Here is a 24,937-nt window from a genome sequence, read left to right as displayed (position 1 = left end):
GACTTTTTAAGTTTAAGTTTATTTTTGGCTGGCACAATTGTGTGTATTAAACACATGTGTGATGGGAAGGATCTTATGATAAAATCATGTCATGTGTCTGAGCCTCTGATTGCAATTTATGTAAAACTGTAGTGCTTTTATGATTTCTATGTTGTTGCAGTTATGTGATATAATGTGAGAAAAACTTTATAAGTGACTTTTATAAATATTGCATAAAGAGGTTTCAATTCTGGCACTCATAGACATGAAGAATCAGCATGTGAATCTCAGCAATGGTGACAAAATATTCTGATAATGTTTATGTGATTTTTGAACGTGACAAAACAAGGCAGTAAAAAGTCCAAACAAAAAATAAAAGCAAATAGTAAAAATAAAAGAAAATACGAAGACAATGCAGCTGCATAATTTATTCATGTCGCAATGCATGCTGGGAGCCATGGATGAGTCATGATTGGTGCACCCAGAATGCACTGCAGCATGAATCTGTCTCATGCACGTCACCATTGTTGAGATTCATATGCTGATTCTTGATGTCTGCGTGTCTAAACAGTACAGATGTTCTATACTAGTGTGCAAAGTGTTTTTAAAGCTCGTCATATTATTTCATCAATACGCAGTTGTGATCAATAACAAACTATATTACTCATTACCACTGATGACAACTATGTCATTATCAAAAAATCAGCCAATATAATCTAAAGACATTTTCTCTTGGTTTTTCTTACTATAACCAATGTGTTTCATAAACACAGTTACAGCAACCAGAGAAAAAATAATGTTAATAAGTCAAGGGTCAAGAGCCCAACTAAAGCAAACACTTATCTCCACAGTGGTGACTTCAAATTGTCTTATTAAGGATTAACAGAGATTTAGATGTTAATGTTTATTGAAAATAAGACATTTGTAGATGTATGACAAACACTGTTTAAGAGTGTTTGAGTCAATCGCTCTCAGATTTTTCTTTTAGGCTTTTTTTTTTTTTTTTTTAGTAGACAACACGTGGTTGAATGTACAATACACAAATATGGGTCTGCATATTAAGTTGGACCTACAGTTTTTATTCTCATCAAAGGCCAGTGTTAAATGAAATTAACTTCCTGCTTAGGGTTAGCACTATTTAAAAAAATGAGAAGTCTTACATGCAGTTAGTATTCTTTTTTTTTATAGGAACATGTCAGAGTTTCTGCTTTCTTATTAAATGTATTAACATGGAATTATTTTCCATGGAATTTACTTTTTGATATGTTACCGTATGACAATTAGAGATGTTTGTCATTATAAACAACATACTCTCTAAAGGGCTGTTAAGGACAAAGGTGGATTACTTACAAAAGCCAATTTAAAACATTATTTCAAATAATGTGGAGTGTATTAATTGATATGTGTGCGTTTTCATCATGTTTGTCTGGAGGAAGATGTTTGATGTTGATCACAGCAGGGCCGTAACCACATTGAGGGACTAGTCCTCCCCTGATAATTAGATATGGCCAAACTGTCCCCCTCAATATTTGATATTCTTGATGCTGCTCTGCTGTACTTCTTTACACACCTCTCTGTTTGTTTTAAAGGTTATATTGTTAGACTGGTCTGCCTCAGTGTTCTAACAGCCCTCATCAATATCAAAATCTTTTGAGATGGCCAATCAAATCAAAGAAGGCGTGATTTTACTTTAACCTGATTCCAGCACGACACTTCAGTTTTAATATTATTTTACAACTGTTTCATTATAAAAATGTTAAACAACCATAAGTTAATATCCAGTGATGCAATTAACGGAAGATGTTTGATGTTGATCACAGCAGGGCCGTAACCACATTGAGGGACTAGTCCTCCCCTGATAATTAGATATGGCCAAACTGTCCCCCTCAATATTTGATATTCTTGATGCTGCTCTGCTGTACTTCTTTACACACCTCTCTGTTTGTTTTAAAGGTTATATTGTTAGACTGGTCTGCCTCAGTGTTCTAACAGCCCTCATCAATATCAAAATCTTTTGAGATGGCCAATCAAATCAAAGAAGGCGTGATTTTACTTTAACCTGATTCCAGCACGACACTTCAGTTTTAATATTATTTTACAGTTTAATTAGTGACACTTATCCTGCCAACCATAAGTTAATATCCAGTGATGCAATTAACTTTTTTTTTTTTTTTTTTTGTCAAATCACGATGATTTGAAATTAAAATATATACTATCCTGTAGGCAGGCTCTCGAATAATTAGTGTTATTCATAACTGAATGTGACGAGTCAAGAAAAATAACAGAGTTGTTTTCAAATAATTAAGGTTAAAAATATATATGTAATGTTTAAAAAAAACATATTTCGACTTATTTTAAAATATTTCGACTAATTTTTCTTTCTTTTGCTTTATTCCCTTAAACTGCTGAAGACAGCTCTTTTAAAAACCACAACCATAAATATATTTTACTAAAAGAAAAGTATTCTCTATTTCACATTTCTGTCCTTTCACTTCTGCTTTAGCTTCTGATTAATTTATCTTTGAAGTACTGACAGGGGCGTTTTTCCTCTGAAAACTCAAGGGAGAAGTCAGCGCTTCCTCAGAAAATGGATAAGGAAAAAACCCACAGTACTAAAATAAAACAAAGAAAATACTAAGAAATATGACATTAAAGTGTATAAATTACTCGTTTTGCTAAAGTGACACTGTCCAACAATGACACCTGCCGGTAAAGTTACAGCGAGAGGCCGCATCTTTCTTGCCTCCCCTGAGCCCATTGAGTTTCAACAGACTGCCGAAAGCATGCATATCCAACCCTGCTCCTGTGCAGTCAAACACACCTTAACCAGCTAATTAAGGTGTTCAGGGTTACTTGATAATTAGGCAGGTGTGTTGGAACTCAAGTCTGCGGGACGGGAGCTCTCCAGGAGCAAGTATAGAGATCCCTGCCCTAAAGCGTGCTCTGGTTTGGTGGGGAGTAAAGCTGAGTTCACACCCTTGCGTAATTAACATAATTCAGAGATTACTCATGACGTTCAACTCACTGTCCCTGTCCTCGAACTGGGAGATAGTGCCTAAATGAATCTGTGGTTGTCAGTTGGTCCAAGTCGCAGCTCTTAGAACATCCCTAGCTCACAAGTTGCAATTGAAGGTGTGTTTGACTTGAAGCAGCTCTGCACAAACCGATCAATGTATGACATCAAAGCGCAGCACAAGGAATTTGAAAGCATACGGAACTATCGGCTCTCTGTAACTGCTTTTGAGTTGTATTGATTTCAATGTTGCATTGTCAGCAACATTTAGGAGTGGCGATAATGCGATCATGGGAATTCTCTCGACGCCTCACTTTCTGTTCAGTGATTCAGTGACACTTGCTTTGCTTGTTGGAACTTTACTCTGAAAAAAACTGGCACAGCCACGGTCAGTTGAATTGTGATGAGTGTTGTGTACTTTTAAAGTTTTCTAAACAATAGGTTATAAATATTTTTTAGGTTGTTTTTTTTTCGAATTTTTGGGTTGTTGATGTAGTAAAAAAAAAAGTGGTTTTGTTTAAGTTTGGTGTTTAGTGAGGAGGTAATTTTTATAGGCCTATATTACAAATGATCTGCTAGAAACAGTTCCGCCATTTAGGAACATTTTCAGTAGAAATCTATTAAAAAATATGCATGATACTTGCAGACTTTATGGCTGTTTTACAATATTTTACGAGCCAGCAGATGATGCTGTTATCGATCCTCCCGAGGCTTTGAATGTTTTCTCGGCACACTGAGGAGAAACTTCAGAGCTTTACGACTCACGAGGCATCACTCTTCATGCTTAGTTTATTATCTAGCAAATAGGTCATTTTCTAAAAAAAAAAATACAAATTTCTATAGCTACCTTTTAACCACAAATGCACATCTTGCACTAGCTCCGTGATGCGCATTTACGACTTCACGCATTACGTAATCACGTTGGAAAGGTCACGCGCATCTTTGTCTGTGTACTCAGGTTCAAAAAGCTAAGGTAGGGCAAAAAACCAACATTCATATATATATATATATTGATAGACAGATAGATTTAAAGCTAGGGTAGGCAACGTTTGTCATTCTTTGTTATGGTTGAGAGTCTCTTCACAGCCTGATAGAAATCAATAATTAAATTGGTTTATATTTGAATGTACAGTGTAATATATATGTATGGTTTTTATATATGTATAAACTGTGTGTGGGTGTGTGATACTATATTACACTGTATATGGGGCTGTGTAGCCGCAGACCAATCAGAGCGCACATTGATGAATGATGACTCCCGTTCACAGTTGAGGTAGGTGTGATGAACGAAAGGGGTTTTTGCAAAGGTTGTTTGAAAAAAAGATTTTTTTTTTTTTGAATTTCCACCAGGTGACACCAGTAGTGCAGAAACTTCCTACCGTAGCTTTAAAAGTCTATGTTTTTGTTAGGATATCTGTGGGGTCCAGATGGCTTGTCCATGTCCTTCAACTCTATGCGAAGGAGATGTGTTGCACTGCGTGAGGCAAATGGTGGTCACACCAGATACTGACTGGTTTTCGCCGACAAATGCCGGTAGAGAAGTTTTGAGTGTTTTTGTTTGTTTGTTTATTTCTGATCTGGAAAGAATGTAGGGCCTTCTAATCTTCCTTCACTCAGATCTCAGCTCAGAGTTAAAGGTAAGGTCACGGTACCACAGTGATGCAGCTTAAAAGCAAGTCTGATCAGAGTGTCAGACTGGAAGTCTATATTTACATCGAAGGCCAGTGTCAAATGAAATCACTTCCTGTGTAAAATTAGCACTAATTAAATGAGCTATTAAAAGTAATGATCATTTGAAAGGCCACAGCTCATCTGTAAAGATGTACTGCAAGATACAAGAACAAAAAAATGGAATTGGAGTACTCTTATGAAAATGTTGAGCACCAAAATTTTAGGGAGACAGCTGGACCTCAAACACACTGCCGGGATGAAGGAAGAGCTCAAAATCACAGTAAGCAGAACCATACGTTTGAAGCAGAGATGATGTCAGGAAGGTTTCAGGAAATGAGAACTGTTCGATAGAATTTCAGTCATTTTCTAAGAACAATATGTCATTGTTTAGTTTCGCAGCATATTTTCTTGTTTGCATATTTTATTGTATAGTAAATATTAATCAATATTTTTGTGTTTTCTTCCTATCTGACAGGAGGAAGTCGATGTTTGGTGCCGATCACTGTGTGTCTCGGGATCATGTGATTGCTGCCATCATACTGCAGCATGTTCAGGCCGCTTCTGAGCGAGGTTAGAACATTTTTTTATTTTTTTTTGTGGAAATAGTTTAATTTTACTTTTGAAAAAAACGTGTGACCATTTTATTAAAGTGCATGTTTCTGTGTGGTCCAGGTTGGTTCTTCGTGTCCACTGAGTTGAAGAACTGGTCTGACAGCAGACAGTACTGCAGGGATCGTGGTGCTGATCTGGTCATTATCAACACTGAAGAGAAGCAGGTGAGTTTGTGTGAGTGTCTGTTAATGAATGAGAGAATCACACTTATTCCTGTTTTTATTCACACAGAGGTTCATATCTTCATTAGTCAGTGAGAGAGTGTGGATTGGTTTGTCTGACACAGAGAACGAGGGCAGCATGAAATGGGTGGATAATTCACCACTGAATCAAGGGTAAGAGCTAAAACACTCACAGAAAACCACTGAAGATTTATTTGTTTAAGCTTTATATTCTTATTTTAAAAATAAGACCATCAACAAGATTTTCTGAATAAGCCGCTCTTCCACGAACACAACCAGCACAACCACGAAAGACACGTCTCACAAATACATTCTATTAAAAGAATATTCTCCTCCTCTATTGAATTTTCACTTCTGCTTCAGCTTCTGCACTATTTTAGTTTACTCTTGAAACTATTCTTGATTCATGAATTGCATGACTTTGTTTGAACATAGGTGTTGATCACTAAAAATCTGACATCTTTTATTCAGGTTTTGGGCTGAAGGTGAGCCAAATAACAATGAAGTTAAAAACGAGGACTGTATTGAATTGATTCCTTCATATCCCACCCTGAACAACTGGAATGATCGCTCATGCTCTGAGAAGAAAAAAGGGATTTGTGAGAAATAGAGTTCATCCTTATCTTGCTTTTACCTCTATGCTTTTATGGTGTTTACTTCATTTTAATTGCTTTCATGTGAAAGGGTAATGCTGCACACTTAACCTCTGATGTGTTCATGTCTTGCTCCATTATAGCAGCTCTACATAAATATGATCTTATTTTAGCTGTTATCATGAGTCTCATTTGTTGGTCTGAAGTGTTGAGGAGACAATCATAGTAAACTACAGAAGTCTAAAGTGTCCAGATTGCCATAATTGACGATATTATAGATATTGAGTGTCTGTGAAACTGCTTTTGAGTTGAATTTGTTTCTTATTGAGTAAAATTGTCAATTGATAGTATCATGACGGCATTTTTGTTTTCATTTCATATCTCGTTCTTGTGCATCTGCTTTGTTGCTCTGTTGCAGGGGGGCGCCAGCACCTGTCAAGGGGAGCATGAGCATCAGTTAATTCAGAGACGTTCCCTTGAGAATTTATGAAAATGAGTTAACAAATCTTTAGCCATCCACTAGGGGGCAATCTGACTCCCACTGCTAGTCGACAGTTAGAGCAGAGTTGGCTCGAGTATCAGTCACGCTCAGTGTTGCCAAGTCCGCGGTTTTCCCGCGGAATTGGGCTACTTTAATACTTGCCGTGTATAGTTAGTTTTATAGTTAACTAGTTATAGTTAGTTATAGGCTAGTTTTGAGTAGCAATTAGGCGGGTTTTGTTGTGAAAACCTGGCAACTCTGGTCACGCTTATTGACAGTGTTGGATGTTGGGGGGGCGCGAGTGAAATTAGACAAACTTGGTGGGGCACATGTCCTAAAAGGTTGAAAACCCCTGCTCTATGGTGAGATTTCCTCACGTCCAGCAGGAAGCAGCAGAGAGCAGGTTTATCAGACTGAAGTGATCAGAGAGGAAGTGAAACGTCAGATCCAGAGTGATGCTCAAGTGTTTTTCTGACAAACTATATATATTTACATGTTTTAATCTGAACTATTAGTATTGAAGCTAAGCTATTTCACTTAACAGATTATGATGACCATTTAGTTTGTAGTTCTGAACCGAATCATTCGTCAAAGCGCAATGGATTGTGGGTAATATTATCCATTAGAGTGTGCACGGATCCACACTTCAAAAATCGACCTGAAATAATAGACCATCCGGGGACTTTTGGCATACTCTTTTCAACATACTATGCTTTGGGACACACTTCCTAATTCTAATCTCACATACTGATGGATAGTATGAACATTGGGGTGCAGGGTAAGAAGCAGTTTTACTCAAGATGCCTTCGAGGTAGATACCAATGATGATCATAATAACCAATGTCCATCATATATGCAGACTGATATCTAAAAGTTTTTTTTTTTTTTATTCTTTTCACTAAAATTTAGATATAAAAATTGAACAAAACATCAACAATAAAAAATAGCAAGCTAGTTTAATTGATTATCTTAAAAGTCCGTTGATATCGCCATTATTTAATATGGCTGTTAACACGTTCTCCAACAAGCGGAAGATGAGACCTGTATTCCGGGTTTGGTCAGGTGACTTTCGACATATACCCTATCGGACAGAAGTCTTGAACAGAAAAGGTGTGTTCGACTCGAAGCGGCGCTGCACAGACAAGAACGGTCTTTGACATCGAAGTACCGCGAGAGCGATTCGAAAGTAGCGTCTGCTCTCTAATCGCTCTTGCGGTACTTTGATGTCAAACACTGATCGGTCTGCCTTACGACGCTTCGAGTCAAAACGTCCTTACTGCATTTCTGGGCCTTGAACATTGCAGTTGTGTTGCTGTCCATGCAGGGTCAGAAAGCTTCGGATTTCACCAAAAATATCTTAATTTGTGTTCTGAAGATGAGCGAAGGTCTAACGGGTTTGTAACAACATGAGGGTGAGTAATTAATGATGACATTGATGCAAAATCATTGATGATCCAGTTTTTAGCCTGTTTTAGGCTGAGTCCATTTGACTGATCACAGATTCTTCTCTTTTGGCTTTTCTGGCTGCCAACATGTGGAAAAAAAATCTGCATTGTCTACATGAATGTGCAATATACAGTACATTAAACCATAGTGTGAGTCTACAGAGAGTTTAAACATGGGGGGAAAGTCTAGATTGTCCTGTGTCTGATAATGAAACCACTTCCTGTGTAAGTTTAGCACTTTTTAAAAAAAAACAAGGTACACTTTCTGAGAGACCACAGCTCATCTGTGGACACATACTGCAAGACATAAGAAAAAATAATGGAATCTGAGAACATTTATGTACACAGAAATGTTATTAACAGATCTGGACCTCGAACACAGAGTCGCCACCAAACTGATGGAAACGCTTGAAAATACAGTAAGCAGAAAGTTATTTTGAAGCAGAGATAGTGGTGCTAATGTTTGAGAAACTGAAAATTATTGGACAAAATAACTGTTTTCAAGGAACAATGTGTCTGTTTCTGCTTTTATATTAAAAGTATTAACAGTATATGTTTTTCTTGGTTGCACATTTTACTGTATAGCATTTCTAGAAGCTTTGTCATAATAGAGCAAACTTTTAAAGAGCACTGTCAGTTACTTAGAAAGGTCAAATTTGAAATGTTAACAATCATAATAATAAGTATCTAATAATAGAGAGTGAATAATCAAACCATCAACAGCTTACAGGACAGTTACACTGATCTAATGACTGAAAACCACCAACTGCAGGACATCTTCAGCTCTTTGACTCAGAAGACCAGAGTCGATCTCATTGCTGAGATAAGCCAGTTAGAGACCAGAGTCAGAGATCTCACTGATGAGAAAGACCAGTTACAGAGAGATTTTGACTCTTTGAATAAGAAGGGCCCAGTTTGTTTTTTCAAGTCCACTGAGTTGAAGAGCTGGTCTGACAGCAGACAGTACTGCAGGGATCGTGGTGCTGATCTGGTCATTATCAACACTGAAGAGAAGCAGGTGAGTTTGTGTGAGTGTCTGTTAATGAATGAGAGAATCACACTTATTCCTGTTTTTATTCACACAGAGGTTCATATCTTCATTAGTCAGTGAGAGAGTGTGGATTGGTTTGTCTGACACAGAGAACGAGGGCATCATGAAATGGGTGGATAATTCACGACTGAAACAAGGGTAAGTGCTAAAAATCACTGTGTGTTCATTTGTTTTAGTCTTTTTGATTCTCATTATAAAAATGAGGCCATCGCAACCTTCAGAAAACAGCTGAAGACAAAACTCTTCCACAAGCACCACAACCACAACTAAAGACACTTTTAAAACTGTATTAAGAAAACTCTTCTTCTCTTGTTTACTGTTCTGCACTTTCACTTCTGCTCCAGCTTCTGTAATACTTTAGTTTATACTTGAAAAGTGCTGTTATACTGTGAGTATTGTTGATTCATACATTTTTGGTCCTGGAAAACTGAACATCTGATACATGTTGTTCAGGTTTTGGCATAATGGTGAGCCGAATAACCAAGACGGAAATGAGGACTGTATTGAACTGATGCCTTCAAATCCCGTCCTGAACAACTGGAATGATCTGCCATGCTCACAGGAGAAAAAAGGGTTTTGTGAGAAATAGGGTTCATCCCACCTTTTTGTAGTTTTTCTTTTGTTATCTAATATAATAATTCTTATTGTGAATGCATTTAAAAGTGAGTCCCTACCTTTTAAAAAAGCTGTCAGTGAATTTTTAGAAGGAAATTGCGAAATTGTCACTATTTTCTTATTGCTTTAATCATTTTCTGTTTCTCATGAGGTGAATTAGGGTGATCTGGGAGACCAAACCTCTGATGTGTACATGTTTTTCTCCATCAAAAGCATCTTGTAATATTCAAGCTGAATATAGATTTATAATGAGTGTTGTATATGTTAAGCAGTTCTTGCATATAGGCTCTAGGGAGCAGTGAGAGAAAGAGTAGGCCTAAGTCAAGTTGATATGTGAATGCAGAAGTGTAATAAAAGTAGTGTTTTCATGATCCAGCAGAATAAGATTTAGTTGTCTTTCGTCAAAATAATACACGGTGTCAGAGTGAATCGCAAATATGGATGCTGCCGGAGTGTCTGCACTGCGAATGGACTGGGAATCACAGAATCTTCCCGATACATGGAAAAAGTTTAAGCAGCACATTGAATTGATGTTTTCGGGGCTACAAAGAAGAGGCAGAGAAATCAACCCATTCTCACTCCCAAGGCGTCAAAAACTGCAGAATGGTCAAGCGCCTTTAGCGTCACTATGAAGACGCCAAAGGAACCCCTCGCCATCACTATATCAACGAACTGGGACCTACATTGCTTTCAATAGGAAACTTTGGGTGTCGATACACAGACGCAAAGGACATGGGAAGTTTGTCGCAAGAAGTCTCATTTAGCACACATCGCGATATTTGCCATCAGTTTACGTGTGTCACACGTTGGTGATGCTAAAGGCGCTTGACCATACTGCAGTTTCTGATGCCTTGGGAGTAAGAATGGGTTGGAGAAATGCAGCTACTTGCTCTTATGTGTCGAAGAGAAAGAAAGGGATATTGATAACACATGGAATCTCACTGCGGACGAAGCTAAGTTGCTCAAAACTTACTACGATAATTTTGAAGCTTATACGTAGTCTCAAAGGTTAATCCAATTTTTGCAAGTTCAATGAGAAAATGCAGTGTGCTACGGAAACATTTGATCAATTCATCACTGAGCTGTGAGCTCAGATTGCTTGTTAAAGACTGTGGTTACACGAACCAAGAGGAGATGGTGAGAGACCATGTGGTTTTTGGCATGTATTCCCCAGAAATTCGAGAGAAATTACTCAATCGGGGTGCTGAATTAACCAAAATCTCACTATTATTATTCAGTGTTTCAGATACCTTTTCACTGTAAAAATAAATTAAAAAAAATATATATATAAAATAAAGATGTCATGTCAGTGCTCAGTAGAAACACCGGACCGACCATCGGCTTGCCACTGCTGTACCGACAGAGGCCCAGCCAAGGCAACGCTGGCAGACCGACAGCCCCTTTCACACATACAGACTTTACTGGTAAATTACCAGTAAATTACCATTAAGAGATCACGTGTGAACAGGACCTTTGCAAAAATTCCGGTAAATTCGTTCCGGCAATTTACCGGTTTGAGAAGAGCCGCTTTCACACAGTAATACCAGTAAATTGCCGTAAAATTACCAGAACGACTTTACCGGTAAATACAAAAATGCGCTGTTCACACAGGCAACGATGTTTGTCACAAAAATGAAAACATCAACAAAACACTGAACGCATATAGGCTACCCCTCTATCTTTACAAACACAGCACCGGGATGCGCTGTCGTTTAGAGGTCATTTCTGGTTAATGATGACATAGAAATTACCGGTAATTTAAAACCGATGTGTGAATGGTGCTTTACCGGTAAAAAGCTCTCAGATTCCATCAAAAATATCTTAATTTGTGTTCCGAAGATGAACGAAGGTCTTACGGGTTTGGAACGACATGAGGGTGAGTAATTTATCACAGAATTTTCATTTTGGGGTTAACTAACCCTTCAATTCATGAATTGGTGAGCCAAATGACACAGTTGCAAATAAGGACTGCATTGACACGATAAATGATCTCTCATGCTCAGATTGTGTTTCAGATTGCAGACCAGTTACAGTGATCAAACTACTGAAAAATATCAGCTGCAGAGCAACTTCAACTCTTTAAGTCTGAAGAAACTTTAGTTGGAGACCAGATTCAATTACTATAATTGTTGAGAAATGCCAGTAACATATTTGTTTAGAGTTTCTTGGCCTTAAATTAGGATCTGCTGATCTTCTGTCATTCAAATTCAACTCCAAGTTATTCATTTATACCATCTCAGTTAAAAATGTCAGAACAGTGACACCTGCTGAGAAAATGAATATATCCTGTTGTCACTCACTGGTGTTTAGTAGCTGTAAACAGGAAGTCATCATCCCACAATCTCTATTTTCTATCATCATCCTCTCTCTGTCTCTTAATGCCACAGTGGTGCAGATTAAAACATTATTAATTTTCATATTAATTCCAGTTCCAGTCACTTGTCATCAATACAAATGCCAAGTTAGGCCTGTTTCAGGGTGTTGGAGTCCACTGTGAAGGTCACAGATTCCTCTTGTTGGATATTGTAGCTGATAACAAGATCATGGGAAAAACTCCATATTCTTTGACAACATAAGGTTGAATATGCAATATATATTCAATCATACAGTGATATGATTTTACAGAGAGTTTTAGAATGAGAATGAAAGTCTAGATTTTTCTGAGTCTAAACTAATGAAACCACTTCCTGTGTAGGGTTTGCACTATTTAAAAACACGGTACACATTATAAAGATCACACCTCATCTGTGCACACATACTGTACTCTACTGTAAGTAAGAGCAAATAATGGAATCAGGGACCTTTTATGTATGCAGAAATATCAATAACAGATCTGGACCTCGAACACAGAGTCGCTGCCAGGATGAAGGAAAAGCTCGAAAGCAAAGTAAGCAGAAAGGTTAGTTTGAAGCAAAGGCGGTGTCGCAGATAGTATCGCTAATGCTTGAGGGGATGAGAAATGTTTTTAAAAAATCAATCATTGTTTTCTTAGAAACCATTATTTTCTGTTTACATTTTCAGCATATATTCTTGTTTGCGTATTTATTTTACTGTATACAGTATGTTTTACGTTTACATTAATTCCAGATGTTTGTCATTATAAAAGAACATACTCTTTCAAGAGCCTTATCATTTACCTACCAACCAAGATAAATTACTTAAGGTTGATTTGAAACATTATACCTAAATAATATGTAGTAAATTGTTATTAATATTTGTGTGTTTTGGTGGTGTTTGTCAGGAGGAAGTAGATGTTTGGTGTTGATCACAGTGGGTCTCGGGCTCATTTGTGTTCTTCTGCTGGTCTTCATCATACTGCAGGACATCACCATCACAGCAGAGAGAGACCTGATAAAGAGTTACAAGAACACAGTTGAAGAGTTCAATCAAACCATCAACAGCTTACAGGACAGTTACACTGATCTAATGACTGAAAAACACCAACTGCAGAACAACTTCAACTCTTGTAGTCACAAGAACATGGAACTGGAGACCAGAGTCAACAATCTCACTGCTGAGAAAAGCCAGTTACAGAGAGATTTTGACTCTTTGAATCAGAAAAAACTGCAGTTAGAAAGCAAAGTCAGGTCTCTGAGTGAGGAACTGAAGAAAGAATCATCTGAAGGAGGTTAGTACAAATCTACGGAAGCTGTCACAGCTGAGTAAAAAAAATATGATTCTGTAAGTATAAATAATGATAAACTTTCTCATAATTTTGACTTTGACTTTGAGAAACAATCTTGTAACAATAACTTAGCATCTCATAATAATTAGGGTGACCATTACCATTATATATATATATAGAGAGAGAGAGAGTCAAACCAAAAATTATTCAGACACCAGATATAATTTTTGATTTTTTTTTTTACTAGTGGGTGCAGAACACTATAGTTCCTTTATGTAAGTGAGGAAAGCAAAATAAAGTAAACTGTGACATATTATACCAAAAAATTCTTCATACAGTGGACTACCAGTAAAAGTGATTAAAAAAAATTGGAACCAAAAATTATTCAGACACTTGTTAAGTGTTATCTGACATTATCAAGATGAATTTGTTCTGACAAAGTTTAACTGGTTCATGTCATATTTTTTTACCATTTTCTAAACTATAGCGAATAAACTGATATTGTGTGAAATGTAAAAGGTGTCTGCATAAATTTTGGTTTGACTGTATATATATATATATGAGGTGTGCTTCTCTTAGCCAGTCTGTGGGGTCCAGATGAGTTTTATATATCCGATGAGGAGAAGAGCTGGTCTGACAGCAGACAGTACTGCAGGGATCGTGGTGCTGATCTGGTCATTATCAACACTGAAGAGAAGCAGGTGAGTTTGTTAGAGTGTCTTTAATGTATGAGAGAATCACACTTATTCCTGTTTTATACACACACAGAGGTTCATATCTTCATTCATCAAGCAGAGTGTGTGGATTGGTTTGTCTGACACAGAGAATGAGGGTGTTTTGAAATGGGTGGATAATTCACCACTGAAACAAGGGTAAGAGCTAAAACACTTTCTATCTATCTATCTATCTATCAGTAGTGTAATGGTATATGTATTGGTGCAGAATTAGTGCAAACTCGGTTTCCACCCTGGGATGGGATATTGTTTCCCTTTTGATAAGGTTCACTCACATTGCGTGATATCATGCTAGGGGAAACCTCCATTTTCTCTGAATACTAAAGTCTGATTTGTTAACATTTACGTAGCTGCAAGAACAAAAGGCATTTTGCCCGCCAAAATGGTTGGGGCTGACTGCCTCTGTAAGTCGGCGCTGAATGCCGTTTCATCCGAATCTTTCTTTTTCGAAGCTTATTTTGCTAAAAGAGCATATTTTCAGCGGCGTTTGCTACAAAATGCAGTACAATTAATGTGGCTCATGCAGGGCACTCCTGCCTTCCTTTGGATGAGCATGCTGCCTGTTTGGATAAGCCCACGCAGAGGCTGCGCTCACTGAGATGAGCTGTTCTCATTGCGAGAGCACGCGTCTCTCACAGATTGTTTTCTTTGTAGATAGTGACCATGTCCCTTGTGCTGCCCTGTTTTTTTTCCCTCTCTTCCAGTGTCATTGATTACTTCCCATGAATGGCCCAGTACGTGCCTCTATGCCTTCCCTCAGGTCATCAGACGTCCAATGCTCGGCCCTTCTGGTGGCCCCAGTCTGACGGAACCAATCGAGGTTCCCCGAGTTAGTACAGCTACTGTCGGCAGCCCCTTGGCTCAGTCTGTTGAGGAAGGACTTTCTGTCCCAGGTGAGAGGAACGATTTTGCACCCCCAACCCGAGTTGTGGAGCCTTCATCTGTGATCCCTCGACAGGAGCCTTTGCACCTTCCCATAAGTTTCGCCCATATTATCTCAGAGGCCAAACCCCATCTACAAGATGCCTCTATGCCCTCAAGTTGTCTGGTTTCTCTTACTGGTGTGCAGTCTGGGATGAAGACCTGTTGTCTTGCGACGTGTCGTCCATCTTGTCCTTGTCCTTCTTGCAAAAGCTGCTGAATAAGGGGTGCAATCCTTCCATGCTCAGAGTATACAGTACGTGGCATCCACCGTGGTGTATCACGCTCTAGTGGCCAGCCAATCTGTAGGAAAGAATGACTTATTTGTGAAATTCACAACTTATTCGTGAAACTCTCACAAACAATCATCCCGTTCCGACCTGGGATCTATGCACGATCCACAAGGCCCTTTGAGGCTCCACGTGTCACTTAAGACCGCCCTCCTGCTAGCTTTAGCATCGGTCAAGTTTGGGATGAACGACTGCAAAATTGTCCTCAAATTGTCCTTGGCTCTTCTTGCTTCAGAGGATGAGTATGGTACAAATTTACTCTGCCAGGTCCGGGCCCTTAAGATCTTATATATATACAGTACATACATATCAAAGCACACAAAGAGCTGCTGCGACTGCCGAAACTGGCTAGGCACGCAATGTGAGTGAAGTGTATTGAAAGGGAACACTCTGTTTACTAGCGTAAACTTTGTTCCCTGAGATAATGGGAACAAGCATTGTATACCCGGCCATGCTACAAAGCTGCACATAAGCTGATGTTGTCACTTATCAGTCAAAAGATTCTGAACTAAATCATTAATCTATGCTGCTTGACCTACTGTCAGACGCATGTGTTGTTTAATGCATTTGAAACTTGTTTTCCTCAGTGCACAACTTAAATCTTACACTTATATACTTAACTGTAAATGATATAAATAAAATATGCATACTATTTGCTCAGTCAGATTATATGTAAGAGCAAACTTCTTTCTGCTTCCTCTCTTGCTGCTTATTGCTTTCTTAATTAAGTGTTCCTCATTTGTTAGTCATTTTGCATTTGTTCAAAATAATCATTATTTCCTGGTTACGTAAGGAGTAAAAACGTTGGGATACTTAAAGATTTGGGGTCCTGAATAACTGAAAATCTGCCACATTTTATTCAGGGTTTTTTTCCCATATGAGCCGAATGATGCAGGTGGAAATGAGGACTGTATTGAAATGCAATTTTGCCCATATTGTTCCAACCTGAACACCTGGAATGATCTCGCATGCTCAGATTTGAAAAAAGCAATTTGTGAGAAATAGGGTCATCCTGTCTTATGCTTTTACTTTTATTTTATGGAATAATTTTATTGTAATTTCTGATTTAGCAATCTAATTTGAACCCAGTCAGCTACTTTAATTTTATGTAGACTGCTTTCATGATATCAATTCTGTTGTATAATTTTCTGTAATGGATATTCAAGTGGATATTTAAATGAAAGGAAAATGTGAACGTCATTTTTATTGCTGAAATATGTTCTCATGTTTATTGCATTATATTTTTCTGTCAAACTGTTTTTGAGTTTATTTTCTAAATGTATTTGCTATAATTGGTTTTTCTTCTTTTGGCAAATTTTTGGTGTACAGTTTTACTGTTGGTGTTTAGTGAGGATGTATTTTTTATTTATGTATGTATTTTTATTTATATATTTTTTTTATGTTATGAAATCTTATATATGTATACTACAAATGACATCTGCTAGAAAAAGTTCCCCCATTTAGGAACATTTTCAGCTCAGATTTGTTTGATACTTCCGGGCTTTATGGCTGTTGTAAATTTTAGGTTCCAGCAGATAGCACTATTAGGGCCTTTCGCACCGCAGGAACCTTTTCATAGTACCAGAACTAATTGTGGAACTACCCACTTTTTGGCGTTTTCGCACCGCCGGAACTGGGAGCGATTTTAGTACTGGACTGCCTTTTTCGAGAACCAAATTAGCTCCTACTCCGGAGCAGGGTCTAACCAGCACAACTGGTACTAATCGTGACGTAAGTAGACAATGATTGGCCAACCGCGTACGAAAACGCCCTCATCCGCCATGATTTAAAACGCTGTGTAAACATACTGTAAACATTGTGTCAACTTATTTCGCAAGTATGGAGAACAGCGATAGATGGACGGACGCTGAAGTGCAGGCACTTGTAGCAAATGTAGCACTGCCAGTTGTCGTTGGAGATTCTTAGTCCTCCTTTCCGTTCTTTCAATCGCTTTACGTATACGTCGACTTTCCATGTCCATTATTGTGAAACCCGCGAGAGGCAACAAAAACACAGCTCCAATCACAGCGTCCTCCATCCTCCTGTTGTTAACATTGTTTTTCTTTGTTTCCATTGTTGAACGCCGTGCACAAATGACGTCGCTGTCGACCGGTTCCTAGTACACACTGTCGGTGCGAATGCAACCCTTTAAATGGTACTGGGAAATAGTTCGCGCAAAATCGTCCCAGTACTTTAGTACTGTCCATTTAGTTCTGGAACTAAAGCGGTGCGAAAGTCCCTATAGTTTAGGAGGCTTTGAATCTTTTCCCACTTTAATCCAATAGTATCTCCTTTAATCAGCTTCCAGGGCTTTCAAGCCTTCGTTTCCACACTTTCTAAAGAGCTAGAAAGCAGAACGTGAACGTGTAGGAATTGAAATCAGTATAATAAATCTCTATATCGCTCAGATCAGTTTTAAGTGTAGTATGTGGAGAGTGTCGTGTAAAACAGTGTGAGAAAATCAAGAAAATTTCTCATGTAAACTGAAACCATTAACTCTTTACAAAGATATTGTATACAATAACAGCAACAGAGCAACTAAGTGGAAGACCTGCGTACAGATGAAGGTAGAGATTGTTCATGGTGTTGATCTGGTCATTATCAACGGTGAAGAGAAGAAGCGGGTGAGTTTGTGTGAGTGTCTGTTAGTGTTAATGAATGAAAGGAATCACACTTAATGAGAGGAATCACACTCATTCCTGTTTTTATTCACACACAGAGGATCATATCTTCAATCAAAGGAGATTGTATGGAATTGTTTGTCTGATACAGAGACGAGAGCAACATGAAATAATTATTATTATTTTAAATAATTCTTATGCTTTTTAAATTCTGATATCTGTCATATTTGATTCAGATTTTGGTCCAAGGGTGAGCTGAATGACCTTGAGGGAGAAGACTGTATTGAACTGATGTCTTTTTACTTTTCTTTTTTCCAACCTGGCAACTGGAATGATCTTCAATGCCAATACAAAACAAGGAATTGTGAGAAATAGGGTTCGTCCTTGTCATGTGTAGGCCTATAGCCTACTTCTATTATCCTTCAGTGCTCGAAGAGGGCCGGTATGCATTTTAGTGTAGCCTACCTTCACTTTTTCTGGCGTACCGCCACTTCTCACATGTTGACGGAAAAGATTCAAAGCTTCGAGAGTGTCGAAAACAGCGCCATCTGGTGGTTAGTAAAAAATAAAGTAGCCAATAGCCTGTGAAAAGTTACATCGGACGAAGCCACCACACACTCCATAGTTTCAATGTTATGTGCACAAATAAAAGCTTAACAGTGTGTGTGTGTGTGTGTGTTAAATTTCTCTCTCTAATATATTCATTTACCAATTAAACTGTGGCATTAAATGGTGGCATATTAATATGATGTAATAGAAGAATAATGTACACCACTAGCGTAGCAGAGACTCTGGGTGTGCATCAGAAAAACTGGGTGTTCCACATTTATTGTCAGATTAATGTGCAAAAAAATAAATAAAAAAATACGACTCTGCACATCACTAACGATACAGAATAGACTGGGCTGATGTGTAAAACTATAGCTCAGACTCGCCACATAACCATAAAACTATATGAAATATAAATATACATTACACAGGATCGCCAACAAGTCACTGCCTTTAATAGTGCCTGTAACCATACTGCCTGTGAATGAATGAAAATGCATATGTATATATATATATATATATATTTTTTTTATTTTTTTTTATTTTTTTTTTTTATTAAAGAGAACTTTGTGCTGCTTTTGGTGCTTGAATTTGTGCTTCAATAATGAGGTCTAAGTTTATGAATATGCTAGAAGTAAACATTTTAAACATTTGTATTTTTTTTTCTCTCTATTTAACAATAGGGATGCACCGATACCACTTTTTCCAGTACTCGCCCGATACCGATACTTTTATTTTCGGTACTTGCCGATACCGAGTACCGATACCGATATTTTTATTGCATTTGTACATTTTTTAAATATTGGGTACAGAAACCAAAAGGGTATGTATAATGTTAGTTGGTTAACTTCATTTATCAAATAGATACAGTCAAACCAAAATGTATTCAGACACCTTCAACATTTCTCACATTATCACAGTTTATTCACTATAGTTTAGAAAATGGTAATAAAATATGACAAGAACTCAGAGTTAAACTGTCAGAACAAATTCATCTTGATAATGCTAGATAATTCTGATAGAAAGGTATGTAATAGATTACAATCAACCAAAAATTAGACAGCTATGACAGTATTTACACAACTATCAATACTTAGTCGGGCAACCCTTAGCCTCAATAACAGCCTGTAGTCTCCTGGGCTTATATTCATTGCATACATATACTTCGTAGCAGACATCCTTAACTCCATTCTGCTGTCTGTTGTTCTGTTGTTGGTGTTTCTTTGTCTGAATATGGCGCTTATCACATGCTGTGTGGTATCGGCGTTTGGTATCGGGGCATTTTAACAAGTACAAGTATGAGTACAGGATACCAGTATCGGTATCGGTGCATCCCTATTTAACAACATTAACTTATAATAGTGAAAGACTTCTACCGTCAAGTAGATTGCATGTTTTCTTGCCTGGCTGGATGTTGTGCTCATGATCAATGTTGTTTGCATTCGCCCAAACTGTTTTGCTGAAATCAAAACGCGGACGGTGAAGGGAATTGTCGTTAGGGCGAGTTACCGTTACCGTTCTCTGTGAAGCGGGATTCCGCCCGATCTAAAGCCTTCCTCAAAAGGCTATGTTCGTAAATGAAACAATGATTTGCACAAAAAGAATGATTACTGATCAATTGAGATTTGTTATTCACATGGTCTGGTGGTCATACGGCGTATGCCTGCGAATACGGGACAAACTGCAAAATACGGGACAAATTCCGTAAAGCTTTCATTCGGAATACTTCTTTGATGCCTTAAACACGGGACGATTCCGCATTATACGCAACTGTTGGCAACCCTACCTGTTGATGCCGGCCGGGGAGGGAGAAACATCCTCGTCAGGTGTAACGTTAGGCCTTGTGTCCAGCTGTCCATCAAGCTGAGGTTCTTTACTAAAGAAATTAAGCGGGGAGCTCTGAGACATATTGCTAACTAACAAGGTTTAGTCAAAGATTCTCTATTGTTTAGAATGCGCGGCAAACGTCTCTCAAGATGCTGGGGTCACACGTCACAGTCAGCGGCAGATATTTGTTTTAATTAAAATCATTTAAAATTTTAATTACATTTTAAATTAACAAATATTGCAAGTAAACGACAATAGACCAAGTTTAGAAGTTGCATTGCTGTCTATGCAGGGTCAGAAAGCTCTCAGATTTCATCAAAACAATCTTAAATTGTGTTCTGAAGATGAACGCAGGTCTTACGGGTTTGGAACGACATGAGGGTGAGTAATTAATGACCGAATTTTCATTTTTGGGTGAACTATCCCTTTAAGGGAAAAAAAGGTGGGTGGGGGCGTTGATACTGTTTCCTATGCAATGACGTTAGCCAATCATATCTGGTCGATTACTGACAAGCCTTAAAGGACCCGCCCCTTAAAAATATGTCATTTCAGAATGAGGGTTGAAATATCCAGCTGACATTCGTTTCTGTTAAGTGAGATACGATCTGGCGCTGGAATCTGTTGTTTTTGAAATATTGCTGAATGTTGAAAATCATGCTGAAATCACTCCTGTCCCACCCACTTTTTAAAACAAAGTTACGCCACTGTGTGTGTGTGTGTGTGTGTTTGTGTTTGTGTGTGTGTGTGTGTGTATTAAACGTTAAAAGTGAACCTCAAAGAACATATTAAAATAATAAAAAAATCAATGTCACGACCCCTTTAATTAAGCATTGTTTAATGGCTGTAAACATGAAGGCATGGTAACGTACTGTTTAATAGCTGTATAAAGGAAGACATCATCCCACAGTCTCTGTTTACTTCTGTTTTCCTCTCTGTCACTGAGTGCGACATTGATGCAAAAACATTGATGTTGTCATGAAAATACACAGGTCCAGTTTTTAGCCTGTTTTAGGCTGAGTCCATTTGACTGATCACAGATTCCTCTTTTTGGTTTTTCTGGCTGCCAACATGGGGGGGTGAAATCTGCATTGTCTACATGAATGTGCAATATACATTAAACCATAGTGTGAGTCTACAGAGAGTTTAAACATGGGGGGAAAGTCTAGATTTTCCTGTGTCTGATAATGAAACCACTTCCTGTGTAAGTTTAGCACTATTTAAAAAAAACAAGGTACACTTTCTGAGAGACCACAGCTCATCTGTGGACACATACTGCAAGACATAAGAAAAATAATGGAATCTGAGAACATTTATGTACACAGAAATGTTAATAACAGATCTGGACCTCAAACACAGAGTCGCCACCAAACTGATGGAAACGCTCGAAAATACAGTAAGCAGAAAGTTATTTTGAAGCAGAGATAGTGGTGCTAATGTTTGAGAAACTGAAAATTGTTGGACAAAATAACTGTTTTCAAGGAACAATGTGTCTGTTTCTGCTTTTATATTAAAAGTATTAACAGAATTTTTTTTTCTTGGTTGCACATTTTACTGTATAGCATTTCTAGAAGCTTTGTCATAATAGAGCAAACTTTTAAAGAGCACTGTCAGTTACTTAGAAAGGTCAATTTGAAATGTTAACAATCATAATAATAAGTATCTAATAATAGAGAGTGAATTTTCATTAATTAATATTTGTGTGTTTTGTTCCTGTTTATCAGGAGGAAGTAGATGTTTGGTGTTGATCACAGTGTGTTTCCAGATTATTTGTGTTCTTCTGCTGATCAACAACATACTGCTGCACATCACCATCACAGCAGAGAGAGACCTGATAAAGAGTTACAAGAACATGTTTGAAGAGTTCAAGCGAACCATCGACAGCTTACAGGACGATTACACTGATCTAATGATTGAAAAACTCCAACAGCAGGACATCTTCAGCTCTTTGACTCAGAAGACCAGAGTCGATCTCACTGATGAGAAAGACCAGTTACAGAGAGATCTTGACTATTTGAATAAGAAGGGCACAGTTTGTTTTTTCATATCCACTGAGTTGAAGAGCTGGTCTGACAGCAGACAGTACTGCAGGGATCGTGGTGCTGATCTGGTCATTATCAACACTGAAGAGAAGCAGGTGAGTTTGTGTGAGTGTCTGTTAATGAATGAGAGCAATCACACTTATTCCTGGTTTTATTCACACAGAGGTTCATATCTTCATTAGTCAGTGAGAGAGTGTGGATTGGTTTGTCTGACACAGAAAACGAGGGCATCATGAAATGGGTGGATAATTCAACCCTGAAACAAGGGTAAGTGCGCTACTGTACTTTGTACAACTTTTTTCTTTTTAGTTTTGTTGTTGATTAATAAAAAATCTGATACATGTTGTTCAGGTTTTGGCTCAATGGTGAGCCGAATAACCAAGACGGAAATGAGGACTGTATTGAACTGATGCCTTCAAATCCCGTCCAAACCCTTCTTCTCTCTTCTACTTTTCACTTCTGTTCCAGCGTCTGTAGTTTACTCTCGAAACGTGCAATTACTCTGAGTATTGTTGATTCATAAATTTGTGTTTCTGAAAAACTGAACCTCTGATACATGTTGTTCAGGGTTTGGTTCGAAGATGAGCCAAACAACTACGGTGGAAATGAGGACTGTATTGAACTGAATTATAATAGAGAGAAGACGGGATGGTCACCGCTGAACAGCTGGAATGATGTGCCATGCTCTGAGAAGAAAAAGGGGATATGTGAGAAATAGGGTTCATCCCGTCTTGAGGTTTTGCTTTTATTATCTAATATAATCATTCTTATTGTAAACACATAAGTTCTGATTGAGGTTCCTGCCTTTTAAAACACTGTTAGCTGATCTGAAATTTGTTCGAAGGAAAATGTCAAAGTGTCATTATTTTCTTATTGCTATAATAACCTTTGTTTCTCATGATGTGGATTCAGGACACAAAACCTCTGATGTGTTCATGTTTGGCTCCATCACAAGCAGCTCTATATTAATATGATCTTATTTTAGCTGCTATCTTGAGTCTCATTTGTTGGTCTGAAGTGTTGAGGAGACAATCACAGTAAACTACAGAAGTCTAAAGTGTCCAGGTTGTTATTCTGATGTTGAGTGTCTGTAATTGCTTTTGAGTTGAATTGCTTTCTGATTTAATAAAATATTAAATTACTATCATTACCAGAGTAAACTGTGCATTTTTGTTTTCATTTCACACTTCATTATTGTGTACCTGCTTTATTGCTCTGTTTCCTCCAGTCCAGCAGGACGCAGCAGAGAGCAGGTTTATCAGACTGAACTCATCAGAGAGGAAGACGAACATCAGAGCCAACATTTTTTTCTACCAATTTATGGATATTTTTTATCTTTCAATCTTAAAAAAAAAAAAAAACATTTGACACCAAAGTAATTTCATAATTGAACATTAATTAATAAAAACTACACATTATTTTGGCTTAAAGGGATAGCTCACCCAAAAAATAAAATTAGCTCATTATTTACTCACCCTCAAGTCATCTTATTTGTACATGACTTTCTTCTTTCAGACGAATCCAATCAGAGTTATAATAAAAAATATCCTGACTCTTCCAAGATTTATAATGGCAGTGAATGGGTGTTTTTTGTCAATAGTCCAAAAGAAGTCCCATAAAGCGCATCCATCCATCATAAATAGTGATCCACATGATTCCGGGGGGTTAATAAAGGCCTCCTGTAGCAAATCGATGTGTTTTTGTAAGAAAAATATCCATTTTTAAAACTTTATAAACGGTAATCTCTAGCTTCAGCTAACTGTCGTATGTGCATTCATTCTGGCGGATGACGTAGGACGTAGCATAAGGTCCGGTGAGAAGTGATGAATGCGGAAACGCAGCAGAGAGAGCAAAACAAAACACTGGTCATGAATTAGAAGTACAAAAATGAAGATTTGTAAAGAAAAATGTCGGAGGATTTTGATATAAGCCAAGAGGCGACTGGTTTTCCTTTGCTAAAGTAAGGAAACTTTGCTCCTGTAAACCAACGTCGGTTCTCGCGAGACTAGCATATTCTCACCGGACCTTACGAGTTTCCAGGAAATAATGGGATCTGATGAACTTCTGCCATTCAGATCTCAACTCCAAGTTATTTATTTATACTGTCTTAGTTAAATGTCAGAACAGTGACACCTGCTGAGAAAATGAATATATCCTGTTGTCACTCACTGGTGTTTAGTAGCTGTAAACAGGAAGCCATAATCCCACAATCTCTATTTTCTATCATCATCCTCTCTGTCTCTTAATGCCACAGTGGTGCAGATTAAAACATTATTAATTTTCATATTAATTCCAGTTCCAGTCACTTGTCATCAATACAAATGCCAAGTTAGGCCTGTTTCAGGGTGTTGGAGTCCACTGTGAAGGTCACAGATTCCTCTTGTTGGATATTGTAGCTGATAACAAGATCATGGGAAAAACTCCATATTCTTTGACAACATAAGGTTGAATATGCAATATATATTCAATCATACAGTGATATGATTTTACAGAGAGTTTTAGAATGAGAATGAAAGTCTAGATTTTTCTGAGTCTAAACTAATGAAACCACTTCCTGTGTAGGGTTTGCACTATTTAAAAACACGGTACACATTATAAAGATCACACCTCATCTGTGCACACATACTGTACTCTACTGTAAGTAAGAGCAAATAATGGAATCAGGGACCTTTTATGTATGCAGAAATAT

The 24,937-nt window shown here is 37.8% G+C and overlaps 1 protein-coding gene across 1 annotated transcript in view; it reads left to right on the top strand.

Annotated features, from left to right (window-relative positions):
- LOC107749246 (C-type lectin domain family 4 member M-like) overlaps positions 1-23,061 on the top strand; it is a 50,093-nt gene extending 27,032 nt beyond the window's left edge. Inside the window, exon 4 of the mRNA XM_016564342.1 lies at positions 22,816-23,061. Coding sequence (XP_016419828.1) covers positions 22,816-22,966 — 151 coding nt within the window. The 3' untranslated portion in view covers positions 22,967-23,061. The remainder of the gene's footprint in view (positions 1-22,815) is intronic.
- The last annotated feature ends 1,876 nt before the right edge of the window (positions 23,062-24,937 follow it).

This window comes from Sinocyclocheilus rhinocerous, unplaced genomic scaffold, assembly GCF_001515625.1.
Source record: "Sinocyclocheilus rhinocerous isolate Xijiao unplaced genomic scaffold, SAMN03320098_v1.1 scaffold1341, whole genome shotgun sequence".
In the NCBI taxonomy this organism is placed as follows: domain Eukaryota; kingdom Metazoa; phylum Chordata; class Actinopteri; order Cypriniformes; family Cyprinidae; genus Sinocyclocheilus; species Sinocyclocheilus rhinocerous.
The sequence above is the reverse complement of the archived record's forward strand: the minus strand, read 5'-3'. Positions and strand labels throughout refer to the sequence as shown.